This window comes from Haliotis rufescens, unplaced genomic scaffold (assembly GCF_023055435.1).
Source record: "Haliotis rufescens isolate VD_foot unplaced genomic scaffold, xgHalRufe1.0.p SCAF_9, whole genome shotgun sequence".
NCBI lineage: Eukaryota > Metazoa > Mollusca > Gastropoda > Lepetellida > Haliotidae > Haliotis > Haliotis rufescens.
Genome location: NW_025964383.1, coordinates 17,149,090 through 17,166,839, shown reverse-complemented (window position 1 = coordinate 17,166,839; position 17,750 = coordinate 17,149,090). Strand labels below are relative to the sequence as shown.

Sequence of the window (17,750 nt, the reverse complement as noted above, 5' to 3'; positions counted from 1 at the left end):
ACAGATTTGAGTAGATTTAAGGCTAAAAAAAATAAAATAATTGGTTCTCAGGCAATGACTTTTGAAAATATAGTGCGGGTTGGCAGTCAATGTTTTGGGGGTTGTTTTTTAGGTTGTTCAAACTAGTTTGTAACCAAATATACAGTTGTGGGAAAGGACCTCACTTCATAAATGTATTCCTTGATGAGTAAAATACTGGAATACAGTATATGACTACCGTTTGACTTGAAATATTTAAGGTTTTGTTTTTTTAAAAATGGAAATATAAATGAAATGTGCGGTGAACTTTATGATGATGTAGGCTGTGCCTGAGAACCAAGACTATTATGTTTTTTAGCCTAAGGTGTAGTACACTGGAGTGGAGAAGCCTGTTCGTACACAAAAGGGAAAACATTTTGACCGGTGAAGCCAGTAATATAAACAAAAGGATTATGACTGATTGGGGTCTTTGTTGAGTTGATAGTACGCTGGGGGGTGGGGTGGGGAGAGGGTGGTATGTAATAGCCTTGGTCACGGTTGATTGATGGATGGAGTCTTTTGATGTTGATGGCTTCTTGTAGTTTTCTGATTTTTAATTCTTTGAGGTTGGTGGTGAGGGCTTTGACTTTGTCCCACTGGAAGCGGTGGCTTGGGTTGTCTCAGGTATGGTCTGATGGAGCTGACTTCTCGAGTCATCTTTGGAGACTGAGCTTTGATGTTCTTTAATTTGGTGTTGGAACCTACACTGAAACGTCGTCCCAATTGTAATAAAGAAGTTGTTCATCCATATATATCATCTTTACTTAGTACTCCAATTTCTAAATGCCTCTCAAATGAGTTTCAAATTGATTGTTCCCAGGTAAGAACCAGTTTCATAATGATGTCATACATTGCCCCAGGCTACGGAAACATTTTTGAATTATGACTGGCCTACTTGGTCTATTTTACAATGACTTTCAAGAATTTGTTAATTGAAATTATTTCTACAGTTAAAGCATTCATCTTTATTTGCAAAGAAGGGTGTGGTGTTAGAATCTTTTGCATTTCTCAACTGTTTTTTCTCATTTGGTGTTAGGGCTTATAATGATGTTCTCCAATGGTTATGAAGAATCATTCTACTTCAGTGATTTTTCTATTTAGTTTTCTTGTGTTTTGATGCCATTTTCTGCAATATTTCCTATGTATCTAGTCCCATGTGATCACGAGTGTTCATGGTCGTGTAGGAATCCATTACTTCAGTGTATGTTGTTGTATCTTTAATGGGCTATTTATTGAATCTCACATACCGGTACTCTTCCGAGGACCTTGGAAAACCAAATCCCAGCACTACGACGTGTGTAGATCCTAACATGAAGGATTCCTGGGTTGTGAAAATGTTGGGTGGAACAGGCCTTTTTTTCTATTATAAAAAGTATGACAGTTTGAAGATGAACTGTCTTGATTAACTAGACCAGGCGATGATTGCTGATCTCTTGGACATTGTGATCCTTTTTATCTCAATATGTATTTACATCTTATGAACTTCTAGCTTCTCTACAGTCGAAATGGTTCAGGTCATTACAAAATGGATGAATGAATTTATTGCAAATACTTGAAAATTATGTTTTAGTTAAAATTTATTTCTGTTGTTCTGTAGAATCCAGACACAGAGGTCTGATTATTGTTGTTTCTGTGATACAGGAAACCCGGAATTATTCGTTTATCTAGTAAATCAGTACCTGATTTGATTCTTTGATTTGATAATATTATATGACATGAGACATCCAGGAATTGTTCGTTTATCTAGTAAATCAGTGCCTGATTTGATTCTTTGATTTGACTATGTAACTATGACATGAGACATATAGGAATTGTTTGTTTATCTAGTAAATCAGTACCTGATTTGATTCTTTGATTTAACGATATTACTATGACATGAGACATCCAGGAATTGTTCGTTTATCTAGTTAATCAGTACCTGATTTGATTCTTTGATTTGACTATGTAACTATGACATGAGACATATAGGAATTGTTCGTTTATCTAGTAAATCAGTACCTGATTTGATTCTTTGATTTGACAATATTACTATGACATGAGAATTCCAGGAATTGTTCGTTTATCCAGTAAATCAGTACCTGATTGGATGCTTTGATATGACGATATTACTATGACATGCGACATCCGTCCATTATTCTGTGTGTGTAAAACTTTGTCAAATAGTTTATATGTATCGTCCATGGTGATTCCATTCCTAAACTTACTTCCTCGAAATTTTTCATTGTGCAAAATTTCCAAGAGAAGTTTTTTTTTCTTAATTCTGAGGCATCTTTCCAAAAGCAATCATCGTCACAGACACTTATCATAATTAAATTAAATGTATATATCTGCATGCAGTCACAATGGGACAGCTGTAAGTCTGTTTTGTAGAATTATAGAAGTGTTTACACTGGTGGAGTTGAGACTGACAGATGGTCCAGAATGTGATTTCCCCATGGGACAGTTTTATTAACAATATACCTATACCTATACCTTTACCAACCATCTGTGATATATAAGTCCAAAGATGCATTTTAGATGATTTTGACATATTTCTAAACATTTAAAAAAAAAATATACACTGGCTTTAATTTTTGTTATTAATAAAAGCTATCTTCAGATTATGGTGTTTTTGATTATTATTAAATGTAAACTGATGCATGATCATGATCAATTATTATTTGTCTTGGAAAAAGATGTTAGGCATATTCAGAAGAGGATCTAGGATATTTAGCAACAGGATTGCATTCTATCCAAATGTACAGAAACACATGTCACAGTTCCACCTGGACTTGACACACCCACAAGATGTCTGTACACATGTCACAGTTCCACATGGACTTGCCACACCCACAAGATGTCTGTACACATGTCACAGTTCCACATGGACTTGACACACCCACAAGATGTCTGTACACATGTCACAGTTACACCTGGACTTGACACACCCACAAGATGTCTGTACACATGTCACAGTTCCACATGGACTTGCCACACCCACAAGATGTCTGTACAGAAACACATGTCACAGTTCCACATGGACTTGACACACCCACAAGATGTCTGTACACATGTCACAGTTCCACCTGGACATGACACACCCACAAGATCTCTGTACATGTCACAGTTCCACATGGACTTGCCACACCCACTACAAGATGTCTGTACACATGTCACAGTTCCACGTGGACTTGCCACACCCACTACAAGATGTCTGTACAGAAACACATGTCACAGTTCTACCTGGACTTGCCACACCCACTACAAGATGTCTGTACAGAAACACATGTCACAGTTCCACCTGGACTTGCGACACCCACTACAAGATGTCTGTACACATGTCACAGTTCCGCCTGGACTTGCCACACCCACTACAAGATGTCTGTACACATGTCACAGTTCCGCCTGGACTTGCCACACCCCACTACAAGATGTCTGTACACATGTCACAGTTCCACGTGGACTTGCCACACCCACTACAAGATGTCTGTACAGAAACACATGTCACAGTTCCACCTGGACTTGCCACACCCACTACAAGATGTCTGTACAGAAACACATGTCACAGTTCCACGTGGACTAGCCACACCCACTACAAGATGTCTGTACACATGTCACAGTTCCACCTGGACTTGCCACACCCACTACAAGATGTCTGTACACATGTCACAGTTCCACGTGGACTTGCCACACCCACTACAAGATGTCTGTACAGAAACACATGTCACAGTTCCACCTGGACTTGCCACACCCACTACAAGATGTCTGTACAGAAACACATGTCACAGTTCCACGTGGACTAGCCACACCCACTACAAGATGTCTGTACACATGTCACAGTTCCACCTGGACTTGCCACACCCACTACAAGATGTCTGTACAGAAACACATGTCACAGTTCCACCTGGACTTGCCACACCCACTACAAGATGTCTGTACAGAAACACATGTCACAGTTCCACGTGGACTAGCCACACCCACTACAAGATGTCAGTACACATGTCACAGTTCCACGTGGACTAGCCACACCCACTACAAGATGTCTGTACACATGTCACAGTTCCGCCTGGACTTGCCACACCCACTACAAGATGTCTGTACACATGTCACAGTTCCGCCTGGACTTGCCACACCCACTACAAGATGTCTGTACACATGTCACAGTTCCACGTGGACTTGCCACACCCACTACAAGATGTCTGTACAGAAACACATGTCACAGTTCCACCTGGACTTGCCACACCCACTACAAGATGTCTGTACAGAAACACATGTCACAGTTCCACGTGGACTAGCCACACCCACTACAAGATGTCTGTACACATGTCACAGTTCCACCTGGACTTGCCACACCCACTACAAGATGTCTGTACAGAAACACATGTCACAGTTCCACCTGGACTTGCCACACCCACTACAAGATGTCTGTACAGAAACACATGTCACAGTTCCACCTGGACTTGCCACACCCACTACAAGATGTCAGTACAGAAACACATGTCACAGTTCCACCTGGACTTGCCACACATACTACAAGATGTCTGTACACATGTCACAGTTCCACCTGGACTTGCCACACCCACTACAAGATGTCTGTACAGAAACACATGTCACAGTTCCACCTGGACTTGCCACACCCACTACAAGATGTCTGTACAGAAACACATGTCACAGTTCCACCTGGACTTGCCACACCCACTACAAGATGTCAGTACACATGTCACAGTTCCACGTGGACTAGCCACACCCACTACAAGATGTCTGTACACATGTCACAGTTCCGCCTGGACTTGCCACACCCACTACGAGATGTCTGTACACATGTCACAGTTCCGCCTGGACTTGCCACACCCACTACAAGATGTCTGTACACATGTCACAGTTCCACGTGGACTTGCCACACCCACTACAAGATGTCTGTACAGAAACACATGTCACAGTTCCACCTGGACTTGCCACACCCACTACAAGATGTCTGTACAGAAACACATGTCACAGTTCCACCTGGACTTGCCACACCCACTACAAGATGTCTGTACAGAAACACATGTCACAGTTCCACCTGGACTTGCCACACCCACTACAAGATGTCTGTACAGAAACACATGTCACAGTTCCACCTGGACTTGCCACACCCACTACAAGATGTCAGTACACATGTCACAGTTCCACGTGGACTAGCCACACCCACTACAAGATGTCTGTACACATGTCACAGTTCCCCCTGGACTAGCCACACCCACTACAAGATGTCTGTACACATGTCACAGTTCCACGTGGACTTGCCACACCCACTACAAGATGTCTGTACACACGTCACAGTTCCAAGTGGACTAGCCACACCCACTACAAGATGTCTGTACTCATGTCACAGTTCCACCTGGACTTGTCACACCCACTACAAGATGTCTGTACAGAAACACATGTCACAGTTCCACGTGGACTTGCCACACCCACTACATGATGTCTGTACAGAAACACATGTCACAGTTCCACGTAGATTTGACACACCCACTACAAGATGTCTGTACTCATGTCACAGTTCCACCTGGACTTGCCACACCCACTACATGATGTCTGCAGCTCGAAGTATGAAGAGTGAGGTCTGAGGTTATGGACATTGATACCTGGTACAGTAGGTTTCTATAAAATATATTTGTCCCAAGTATCATAATATTTCACAAGTACACTGAAATATTCCAATAAGCACAATGTCAGCACTATTCTGTCATATAATCGAGTCTGGACAAAGCAAACCAGTGACTGAAAGCATGAGCATGATTCTTGCCATCAGTGTACAATGACTTGAAATAAGCCTGACCACCTGATCCCAGTTTTAGTCAATTCTTAAATTAAACATGAGGTCCTTGGGGCTGAATTACTGAAGATACAGGCCCCTGTGTAATAGACAAAACTTTCAAACTTTCAACTTACTCTGAAATTTTCAAAACTGTCAAGAATAATAGTTCTCCCCTCTATTTATTACTTTATTCAATGTAATAAGTGCCCTGGCGCTTGGAAAATAGACAGGGGGTGTTTATTAAAACCACAAAAGAGTTAAAAAACAGTTAAAACATCAATGAAACGGTTAATCAACGTTTGGTCTTTGTGGGGGTGCTTATAAAGGGGACCCGTGAAGATCCGGGGTAGAATAGGTCTTCAGCAACCCATGCTTGTCTCCCCGTGAAGATCCGGGGTAGAATAGGTCTTCAGCAACCCATGCTTGTCTCCCCGTGAAGATCCGGGGTAGAATAGGTCTTCAGCAACCCATGCTTGTCTCCCCGTGAAGATCCGGGGTGGAATAGGTCTTCAGCAACCCATGCTTGTCGTAAAAGGCGACTAACTGGTCAGGCTCGCTGACTTGGTTGATGCATGTCATCGTATCCCAATTGCGAGGATCGATGCTCATAATATCAATCACTGGATTGTCTGGTCCAGATTCGATTATTTACAGACCACTGTCATATAGCTGGAATATTGCTGAGTGCGGCGTTAAACAACAAAACAACCAACCAACAAGCTTATAAAGGGTACTTGCAGATTGGTCTAGAAAATAGTCGGGGTTGGGTTGGGAGGGATTATTAGGGCAGGGGGCTTAATACAGTACCTTTTAAATATATATCGTGTTAGCAGGACTGTTGTAAATATCCTTCTAAGAGACTGTGATAATATGGACTGATCAAGGTTCATAATCAAATAAAACTAGGACTCAATCCCACACCCAACCAATCCTTACAATAAAGGGACATAACTCTGTACAGTATGTTGTGCTTCTGCTGAGATCAACCCAACAATTTCTTGGTGTCCCTTTTTCTGTGAAAGCAGATTTTGTTCTTGCAAAATTACATGCATTTTAAAGACATCAACATGCACAGACTCTCTCACAACATACACATGTATTCCAGAGAGTTTGCTGGAGAAAATAGGCCGCAGGACAGTTCATGATATTTCGATCATAGGACGTTCTTCTATATCAATACCAAATCTTCAAAACATCTTCGGGACATTTTGGATAACGATCAGTCAGTGTCCTAGAAATTGAACAGATCTGTATCCCAGTTACTTTCTTGATTTAGGGGAATGGTGATACCAAAAGATTTCAGATTGAATATTTTATGGTAGCTTCTTGACTGCAGGGGAGATAACAAGGCTTAACTCAATCTACATACCGTATTCGACGTAATAAGCGCCCAAGGCGACATTTGCTAATATATTGGCTAGTGAACAATCCAAATTAGCACCCCTTCCGATTGATCAATGTACACCAGACTTATTTATACGCGTATAAAACGCACTCGTGTGTTATATGCACCCTTAATTATGGGCATTTAATTCTGGAAAAATATATCTGTCGTACATAAACATTTCAGGCTGTCAGCATACACCATGAAATTTATCTTTCAACTCTGTATTTTTCACCAAAATAACATTCTAATAAGAGCCCCCTATTTCTAATTTTGAGAGCGCCCTAGGCGCTTATTACGTCGAATACGGTATGTCACAGCCCTTTGTCACCTCGACACAGTGTAATACTACGGGCAATCACTTTAATACACATGGAAGTTAAATAATGAGAAACAGCAAACATTACAATGTTATATTTATTCTTTTCAATTTTCGGAAGATCCACAAAAATGAATTTTAGGTGTTTCTACAATTATAAGCATGAAATTGTGGTAATGAAATACTAGAATGTCATAAGTTATATTGTATAATACTGGCAAGAAATTGATTAGAATTCATTTTATATTTGTTTATATTATTGGTGCATAAAAATCAATTTTCACTCTCGTTCCGTTTTTACCTTAGAACATTTAACATTCGACATATACTTTTAGGTGAGTAAAGAGGAGTGGTTGCACCAGTGATGAGTTACCTCCCTTACATACTCACAAATCAATATGGCGGAAAGCTTCGACTTCCGTAAGAAACGAAATGAGAAAAGATCGTGACAAAGAAGGATTTAAACAATTATGGCTGCTCATCTGACAGAGCGAAAATTCAAAAACTTCAAAGAGGCTCTCCGAAATCGAGGAGATGCTGCGAAGATTCGGGAAAGTGTCTCGGCCGCTCTCAGGGAGAGTGCCTTTCAGGTGCGTGTTTTCAGTTTCCATGTTTATCTTCAGACGATCTGTCAAGTCAAGGCAACACAGATAAATGGTCTTCATATTGGATAAATATATATGAAAGTCATTGTGTTAGTCTTTAATGTGTTGTCAATAACGTCTAAGTGTTTCTTGTAAGGTGTGTATCCGCATAGTCATATTGACATTGCTTGTTTGGGTGACAGTCGTCATAATGGGCGTTGTTCACCTTTTCAACACATGGGATTCACGGCGCGGTAGTCGCCTCCAAGATACTTGTCTCTTGTCCGTGTATATCGATTTTACCGAATCAGTGTACACTTTAATATGAGATGTCGTTTGAATGGACCAAATATGTCTTAACTGATACAATCACAAAGCATGTTTCATAACGCTTCATGCAACAGTGACCTGATGCTGACGAATGAAAACAATCAATTAATGCTAATACGTTTATTTCTAACAAACAATGTTAATGTTTCACCTAGATCCATGTTCCGAATGATGAATATTTATACCAGCTTTATGTAAACTTATTTTAAAATTTGGTTGTCACATTCGCAAGAGTTTGATTGCTCTATCAACCTTTGTAGAGAAAAAGACAAAGATCTAGTAATTTAGAGTAACTTACTCGAGAATGTTTCATTATTCAATCTTTTTATGACCCATTTCTTATGGTATTGATATTTAACAAGCATCCTGTATATTTAAATCATATTTAATCAAACTTAAGATCCCACCTACTTTTCTGTACAGTTTACTGTTATGTTGATTGATAAGCAACTATAGCACATGTTCACAAATGGCATTTCTGGTTTGTGATCATTTTATGCAGAAGCAACATCTGCTTGGATTAACATTAAAATGGCATTGATTTCTACAAGGTCTTCATTAAGACTGTAAATTGGCATAATGGATAATAAATGCTGCCTCCTTCCTAAGATAGTGAGGCAATTGTTAAATTGACCCACTTAATGAAGTGAGTCATACTCCATTGTAATTTCGTCGAGGAGGTTGACAAATAACTAACAATATTGCAGGCACTTGAGTTGTCACATGGTCACTTCAGTACAATTGTAACATCTCATTATCATGATTAGATACTGTTTCTTAATAATTTCTTGTACACAACTCTCCTAGAAATGACTATATAGTTTAGCAGTGTTTAGGCCTTTGACCTGATAAATAACATGGACGTGTAATTTTAGAACTATAACTTTTTAATTTGTCTTTTTAGGGCAAATGTTTATCTGGAGTTTATGTAACTACATATATATATATACTTTGTTGAAGTTTCTCCTTTCTTTTGTCCCATAAATAAATAGAATAGATAAAAAGAATTCTGAAATATGCAGAATATTTGAAAAGGTTTAAATAACTTTTGGGGCAAACAGTCTGACGTACTTCATAAAGAAAGACAAAGCACCTATAGCCCTCTAATGCTTGCCATGTGTTTATTGAATCTTCATGTTGTATCAAAGATGCAGCATTGTTAAAAAATATGTTGCTCAAACTCTGTCTCAACGTCTGTTCAAAATTAAGAATAAAAGTCAAGTTGTCGATAACAGAATTTTGACGGATCCATGGAGCCAAAATTCCAATGAATGTAGCACTGCATTGGATGTTGTTCAACACACTACCAGCATCCACGGCATGGCTTTGCTGATGCAATGTTGTAGCAGCCTGACCGAGGTTCAGCGTAATGGACCGACCAATCAATAGATGCTGTAAATCCAGACACATGTACCAGTACAGGGAGATAATTAGCATGTATGCCGGTTCACTGACTGACCACAGTGTATTGTGTCGTCATTGTCAGAAGTGTTGTGGCAGACTCCCAATCCCCTTGTCATGCTCATACTTGACAACAAGCGCATAACTACATCCTTGTTCAGTTTACATCCTCTTGCATTTCCACATACAACATCTGAAACATTTGTGAAATACCATATAAGATGTAAAATTGTAGTGTTTACCAAGTGGAGGGTTAGGAATCAGATATATGTCATGGCTTTCTCCGAGGCCTGTTTGGTTCCAAGGCTGTAGCATAAATTGGTAAAAAATTCCAAATTTGAGTGATGTCCAAATTTAGCCTGTTCAGGTTATCATGAAGTATAGAATTATATTTGATGGCTTTGCAAATGTGACATAGTTTGCATTGAATACTGCAGTGGTAGCATGGGTAGAATACATCCTGATGTAAGAATATTAGAGCCACACATTATTTTATTTTTTTCCGTTGCACTAGCCCACCTCCCCTACTGAAAAGCAGCTGGAAAATTAAACATAAAAAGATTTATTTTTATTACTTCTCCCGCTAGTAAACATGGTAATATGGACCCTCTTTTACAACATAAAATGTATATAAATTCCATGTCTACATCACTATCAGTGATTCAAGAAGCCAGCTGCAGTTTTAACTCCAGGTCAGAATGACTTTCTTATAAATAAATAAATAAATAAATAAATAAATAAATAAATAAATAAATAAATAAATAAATAAATAAATAAATAAATAAATAAATAAATAAATAAATAAATAAATAAATAAATAAATAAATAAATAAATAAATAAATGACTTTCTTATAAATAAATAAATAGATAAATAAATAAATAAATAAATAAATCACCAACCTATTTATTTTATATTTTTGTTAACGAATAGCTGGAATAATTCTGTGAAATATAAAATTAAAAAAGTGTGTCTATTTGGCCACAAGGATGCTTTGACTTTCCTGATCAATTTCAAACACTCTTTCCCTTCCAATGTCTCTGAATTTGGAGGAATTCTTCCCCAAATCGCAGTAAACATGCTAAAACATTTAAGTTAACTGTTAAAAAGTAAATTATCTAGTAAAATCAAATGAAACATATTTTGACAGGACAGGTTTCATGCTCTGCCTGTCAATGCCATTCTTTGATGTTGTCAGTAACATAAACAAACTAGATGTATTATACCCCATTTGAAGTGCTTGAATAATACCTCATGATGATCTCACTTTGTTTAGTTTTGTCAGATCATTCTTTGATCTATTTTGTTTGGCCTGAGGCTGTGGTCATCTTCTAGCCATCTTTGTTAATCTCGGATGGCCACACATCACGGCAAACTGTGAGTCACATGGCATATGGTGAGGTCGGAGGTCATCCAGACAGTCAATTAATGACAGAAGTATAATAGCCGAATCTCCAATATTGAAATCGGAGAATGGATCCTATCATTATTGACATTGTGCAGATTATTGTTCACTATGGACATTTGCTTCTCGATGAAAACCATTAACATTAACCTCTATTATATCTTCTTTTTCTTTGATGATTTGGACAAGATTTGATTTTGTCAGTTTTTAATAGGTTGGTACAAATAAATGTTCCAAATATAGGGTGGGGTGGGGTGGGGTGGGGTGGGGTGGGGTGCTGTATTGTTTGCATTTAGGAGGCCACCTTGATCTTGTAGTTTTAGCATGTTTAATTATATAAGTTGTGCTGAAAATGCCTTGACTTGTATGCTTAACACACATACCGCTAGACATTCGACGAAACCTGAAACATCTTCCTGCTTTTTTCTCTTTCACCCTCACTGTCCCTTTTCATCATAATTTACTTTACATATCTCTTGAATGTGTTAAATTGAATTTGAATATGATTCCTTGATGAAATGCATATTAATTACAAATTTGTGTAATGTAATAACTTTCAGATGTGTATCCCATCTTCAGTTCTATTATTGTTGACTTGAGGGAGGCATTAGTAATTGTCTTTCTTCTTATGAGTCTGGCCATCAAATCAGTTAAGATTTACAGTGGATGCACACGCTGCTCCCTTGAGAGTCAATGGGACCAGTCCTGTCTTTCTCAGTCTCAGACCCATCATGGGGGCCATCTCAAAAACATTTATCTCTGATTGCTACTATGGGTTCTTCACAGTTAAAAAGACAAAGTTTTAGGCTTTTGGAGGTTTCTGGTAGAACATAATCATGATCATACAACTGTCTGGCAGTTTTGTTCTTATGATAATAATAATATAGATTAAAAAATTTAATATAAAATATGTTTTAACAATTGAGATGGAGATGGTCCAGTAAATGATTAATATTTTAGGGAAAACAGTTGGGACATTTGGAAGCTAAAAAAACCTCTGAAACAATTTGGGAAAGGAAACCTAATATTGAAGTAAACACATTTCCTTTAGCAGCGCTAGAATGTTACATACATTAATCACCACTCTCAAGTTAGGCTTGTTCAGTCAAGACATTTCAAGGGCCTCCTTTGGGTAAAGATCTTCAGCAAATATCCATGTGCAGTATTAAATAAGCCGGGGTTACGGTGAATCCAGTTTGTAGAAAACTAGGCAGATTTGCTTGAGAGTGTGGGTAGTGTTAGCATGGTGTAATGTTATCATTAATTCAGTGTATGGAAGTGGAGAATTGCATTATGGCTTTGCCATCCAACAATGGTGTGATGTGAGGTGGGGCCAGGGAGTGTTTCACTGGAGATGTCTCACTGTGTGCAGCTAGGGATCTCGCCAACATACCTTTGAAGTTACGTACCATAGTTTACCGTAATTCATCCAACATTCAGATCTCCTCTGTCTAGTGGATGGGTCTGAGCGTCTGATGGAGACAGGCGTAGGGAGGAAGGTTGTTGGTTGGTTGATCTCCAGCCGTGTCATACCAAAAGACTTTAAAAGATGGTATTTGTTGTTGTCCTGCCTGGTGGTGGGGATGAAACAGGATTGGTGGGCTTGGAGTCAGTGTACTGTGTGACACACACATGCAAACACATGTTGCTATATGAATGAGTGAGTGAGTATGGTTTTATGCCGCTTTTAGCAATATTCCAGCAATATCACGGCGGGGGACACCAGAAATGGGCTTCACACATTGTACCCATGTCGGGAATCGAACCCGGGTCTTCGGCGTGACGAGTGGATGCTTTAACCACTAGGCTACCCGACTGCCCCACTATATGAATGAAAAGAGTGGAAATGTTTCTATACGTTTCAATATTAGAAATTAAGCGTGAGAGTCATAGATCCTTGTCGTTATAAGTTGGTAAATAATGTAAAGTTTAAGAGGGTCATCAGATTTAAATACTATCATGACTATCATGACTATAGCAGCAAATGTCAAGGAGCCCAGGTCCATTCTTAATTCCAAACACTGAATTTTGGTATAATAAATTCACTACATGTATTTTGATAGGGCCAAGTTCCAAGGTTTGATGACAATCAGTCAGTCCTATAAAATGAACCGATTAATTCAGAATTTTTATATTCATATTATTGCATATTTCAAGGATGATCTGAAGCTATGTTCAAAATTAGGGGTCCTGGGGTCCTTGAGTTTTGCTTCTGCAGTATTAAAGTCTAAGGACACCCCAAAAACTTTCCCTTCAACACTAGGGCTCTGAGAGGTCCCTCCCTGTGCTTTCGTGCTTGATTTGGAACACAGCAAAGCCATGATATTACGTTGATCCCTGTCACAGTAAGTTGTGAAGTGTTACGAGTTGTAGAAACAGAAATGTGCCCTGCAGCTCACACCAGTGTTTCCTGGTGAATGAGCTGACTGTGTGGAGCTGCTGTAGCTGGTGTCGTCGTGGATACCACCAGGCGGGGATTAGCCTGCACATCCAGCTTCAGGCCACAACAAATTCTGAAATGAATACGAAAGCTTCATTAGCAGCACTGCTAGTCAGAAACAGGATGAACATTACCTAGCCTTTAGGATGTACCATTTTAGATTTTAGATTGGTTTGTGGACAAATTGAGTGGAAAAGATGTCAGATTTGATCCTTGACAGTTCCTTTTGCTTCTTGTGTAAATGTTGTAAGGATTCCAAGTCCGTACCTCCCGCTTAGTTTAAGAGCTGACTAAACTTGGGATCGGGTGGTTAGGCTTTGTTACTTGGCTTTACTTGGTATATTGGCAATTGAATCGTATGATAGGCCCCATGGACCTATACCTATGCTGGAACAATACACTTTGTTGCGATCATGATTTTGAGAATGTAGCGAAATAAGATACACGATGCGATACATGATACGATACTCAATGCGATACATGATATGAAACACGATGTGATACACAATATGATACACGATGCGATACATGATACGATACACAATGCGATACTTGATATGATACACGATGCGATACATGATATGATACACGATGCGATACACGTTATGATACATGATATGATTTACGATACTTGATACACGATATGATGCACTATATGATACACAATATGTTGAACAAGATGGTATACACTTTGATACACGATATGGTACATGATACAAAACACAATATGATACACAATGATACATGATAGAATACGATACACGATATGATACGCGACTCTATACATGATATTATACAGTTTACTATACACAGTATGATACACAATATGATGAACAATATGATGCACGATACAACACATGAAAACTTGCCTTGGTGACCTCCCGTGCTTTTCATAGCTTGTGTTCATGCTCTGTGACTTATTTAATTGCATGTCATTGTACCTTGATGGATCGGTGTTCAAGTATTCAGTCAATGGTTTGCCTGGTCCAGACTCTGGGGTTGTAATACTGCCGACTGCAGAATTGTGTCCTTTGGACAGGCTAGAACCTATGATCAGTTTGCCTGGATTAAGTTTCTAGGTTGCCTGAGGACCAACCTGTGCTCGTATCTAAGACCTGAAACACTGTGGACTTTCCTCCAACAGTAAACTGACACGCTGTGATATAACTGCAATACCTTTCTAAGCAGGGTTAAAATCATTCACTCACACTGTTATTCCAGAAAAGGTCCTTTTATAGCATTAGTGCCATGCAGCATGTCTCAGCATTAATAATCAACCCTGGCATTCTGAGAGTGATGTGGAGCAGTCGGGTAGCCTAGTGGTTAAAGCGTTCGCTCATCACGCTGAAGACCCGGGTTCGATTCCCAACATGGGTACAATGTGTGAAGCCCATTTCTGGTGTCCTCCGCCGTGATATTGCTGGAATATTGCTAAAAGCGGCGTAAAACCATACTCACTCACTCACTGTAATGTACAAGAAAACAGAAAGAGTTATTGTGTCTCGTGATGACCTGTGATGTGTGGTTGTAGTTTTACATCACAACTCCTTGACTCAATGGCTGACTGGCATTTCAATACGTGAGTGTCAAGTTACGTTGCATAACATTTGGAAATATTACTTGACACTTGAACTGCCGGTAGTCTAGAGGAGGCTCATATTTGTCAAGCCAAGTCACAGTTATTCTTGAGAAGGAAAACAGACAGTGTGCTGAGAGATGTTGCGATGTTGACATAGGACTACTTGGTCCAGACCTGACTTAGAGATATGTCTGTTGAGGGGGAGTATGTTCCCCGGTTCTGGTACGCATTGTCAGAGTAGCTTTAGACATAGAAATTAATAATTAGAGAAGATTAAAGCTTATTAAGCCTTTCATTATGAGTGTTAATATATTTGACCAGACCACCATAACCAGACCACTTAGAGATACATAGACTATGTTCCTAGGTCTGGTACACATTGTCAGAGTAGCTTTAGACATAGAAATTAGTAATTAGAGAAATTTCAAACTTCAGTACTTATATGGATGAGTGTTGATATATTGGATATCAAAGGACATGAGAGTGAGATTGTATATATCATCCCAAATCATTCTTCAAACATTTTCAGTTGGTAAACACAAATCAATGGGACATTTAAGATGACAATTACTCAATGTCCTAGAAAATGAACCTGGTGCCGTTGTACAAAGCGATCTTAGCGCTAAGGTGATCGTAACTCCCATACCTTAACATAGACTTACGACAGTTGTAGAGCTCTCTAAGGTTGTTTTGTACAACGGCACCCTGATCTGAAACCCTCAATGTCGGGAACTTCACATGCACGAGGCCGTACTCTTGGCAGTCTCCAGAAGTATAGCATTTGTATTGTTATCTATATCTATTTCTGTCTAGTGACATTTCTTGTACATTAGTCAACATTTGTTCACTCCTGGATGCTCACCAAAATATGTAACCAGGATCTGCCTTATTTACTGCTTTTGTTATGTTTTATGTTCGTTCCAACTCCGAATCAAACTCACCAAATGTTGGAAAACTGGCTCTTACTCTGAATCAAACCCTCCAAATTTTGGGAAAGTGGCTCCTAACTCTAAATAAGACCCACCAAATGTTGGAAAACTAGCTCCTAACTCCGAAACAAACCCACCAAATGTTGGAAAAGTGGCTCCAAACTCCGAAACAAATCCACCAAATGTAGGAAAACTAGCTCCTAACTCCGAAACAAATCCACCAAATGTAGGAAAACTAGCTCCTAACTCCGAAACAAATCCACCAAATGTAGGAAAACTAGCTCCTAACTCCAAAACAAACCCACCAAATGTTGGAAAAGTGGCTCCAAACTCCGAAACAAATCCACCAAATGTAGGAAAACTAGCTCCTAACTCCGAAACAAATCCACCAAATGTAGGAAAACTAGCTCCTAACTCCGAAACAAATCCACCAAATGTAGGAAAACTAGCTCCTAACTCCGAAACAAATCCACCAAATGTAGGAAAACTAGCTCCTAACTCCGAAACAAACCCACCAAATGTAGGAAAACTAGCTCCTAACTCCGAAACAAACCCACCAAATGTAGGAAAACTAGCACCTAACTCCAAAACAAACCCACCAAATGTAGGAAAACTAGCACCTAACTCCGAAACAAACCCACCAAATGTAGGAAAACTAGCTCCTAACTCCAAAACAAACCCACCAAATGTAGGAAAACTAGCACCTAACTCCGAAACAAACCCACCAAATGTAGGAAAACTAGCTCCTAACTCCGAAACAAACCCACCAAATGTAGGAAAACTAGCACCTAACTCCAAAACAAACCCACCAAATGTTGGAAAACTAGCTCCTAACTCCGAAACAAACCCACCAAATGTAGGAAAACTAGCTCCTAACTCCGAAACAAACCCACCAAATGTAGGAAAACTAGCTCCTAACTCCGAAACAAACCCACCAAATGTAGGAAAACTAGCACCTAACTCCGAAACAAACCCACCAAATGTTGGAAAACTAGCTCCTAACTCTGAATAAAACACAACAAGTGTTGGAAAAAAGGCTCCTAAATCAAACCCATTAAATGTTGGAAAAGTGGCCTTTGAAGAAGCAATTAGATGAAAATTCCAAAGTGATTTCCTTTTTGTCATTTCTTGCTCACCCTCAAATCCTATGTTTTGGCCTGAGAGTTAACATTAACATGATCAAAGAATTAGTTATCATTTGAAGCATGACATGGGAGCTTGAGATATCCTCAGTTGTAGCCAGGATAGCTTGATTATGATCAGGTATTCCCCTCTGAGAGACATTGCAGTAATGTCACGATGCTCACTGCTTATATTATACGTTGTGTTCATCGCATTTGCATGATTGATGACTGGAAACATGGTTCTTGTAAAACAGCTAATAAGGAGAGTAGGTTCCACCAGATTGCAGTCCAAGCAAATTTGATCCAAATCTTTCTAAACATCATTACATTTGTTGCTTTTTTGACGTTATTCTATCATGTCTAACACACAGGTAATGATAATCCTAGTCACACAGAGGACAGTATCACTATTTACAGCATCTAGAATTAGATAGGAAATGGGCACCAGGGTGCCGTTGT

General features: G+C 39.2%; 1 protein-coding gene across 21 annotated transcripts in view; it reads left to right on the top strand.

Annotated features, from left to right (window-relative positions):
• Window positions 1-7,874: 7,874 nt before the first annotated feature.
• The window catches only part of LOC124119718 (dedicator of cytokinesis protein 9-like), a 190,253-nt gene continuing 180,377 nt past the window's right edge, over window positions 7,875-17,750 (top strand). For all 21 annotated transcript variants that reach the window (XM_046482343.2, XM_046482341.2, XM_046482340.2 and 18 more), the window contains exon 1: window positions 7,875-8,090. In XM_046482343.2, the coding sequence (XP_046338299.2) occupies window positions 7,971-8,090 (120 nt within the window). In that variant the 5' untranslated portion in view covers window positions 7,875-7,970. The remainder of the gene's footprint in view (window positions 8,091-17,750) is intronic.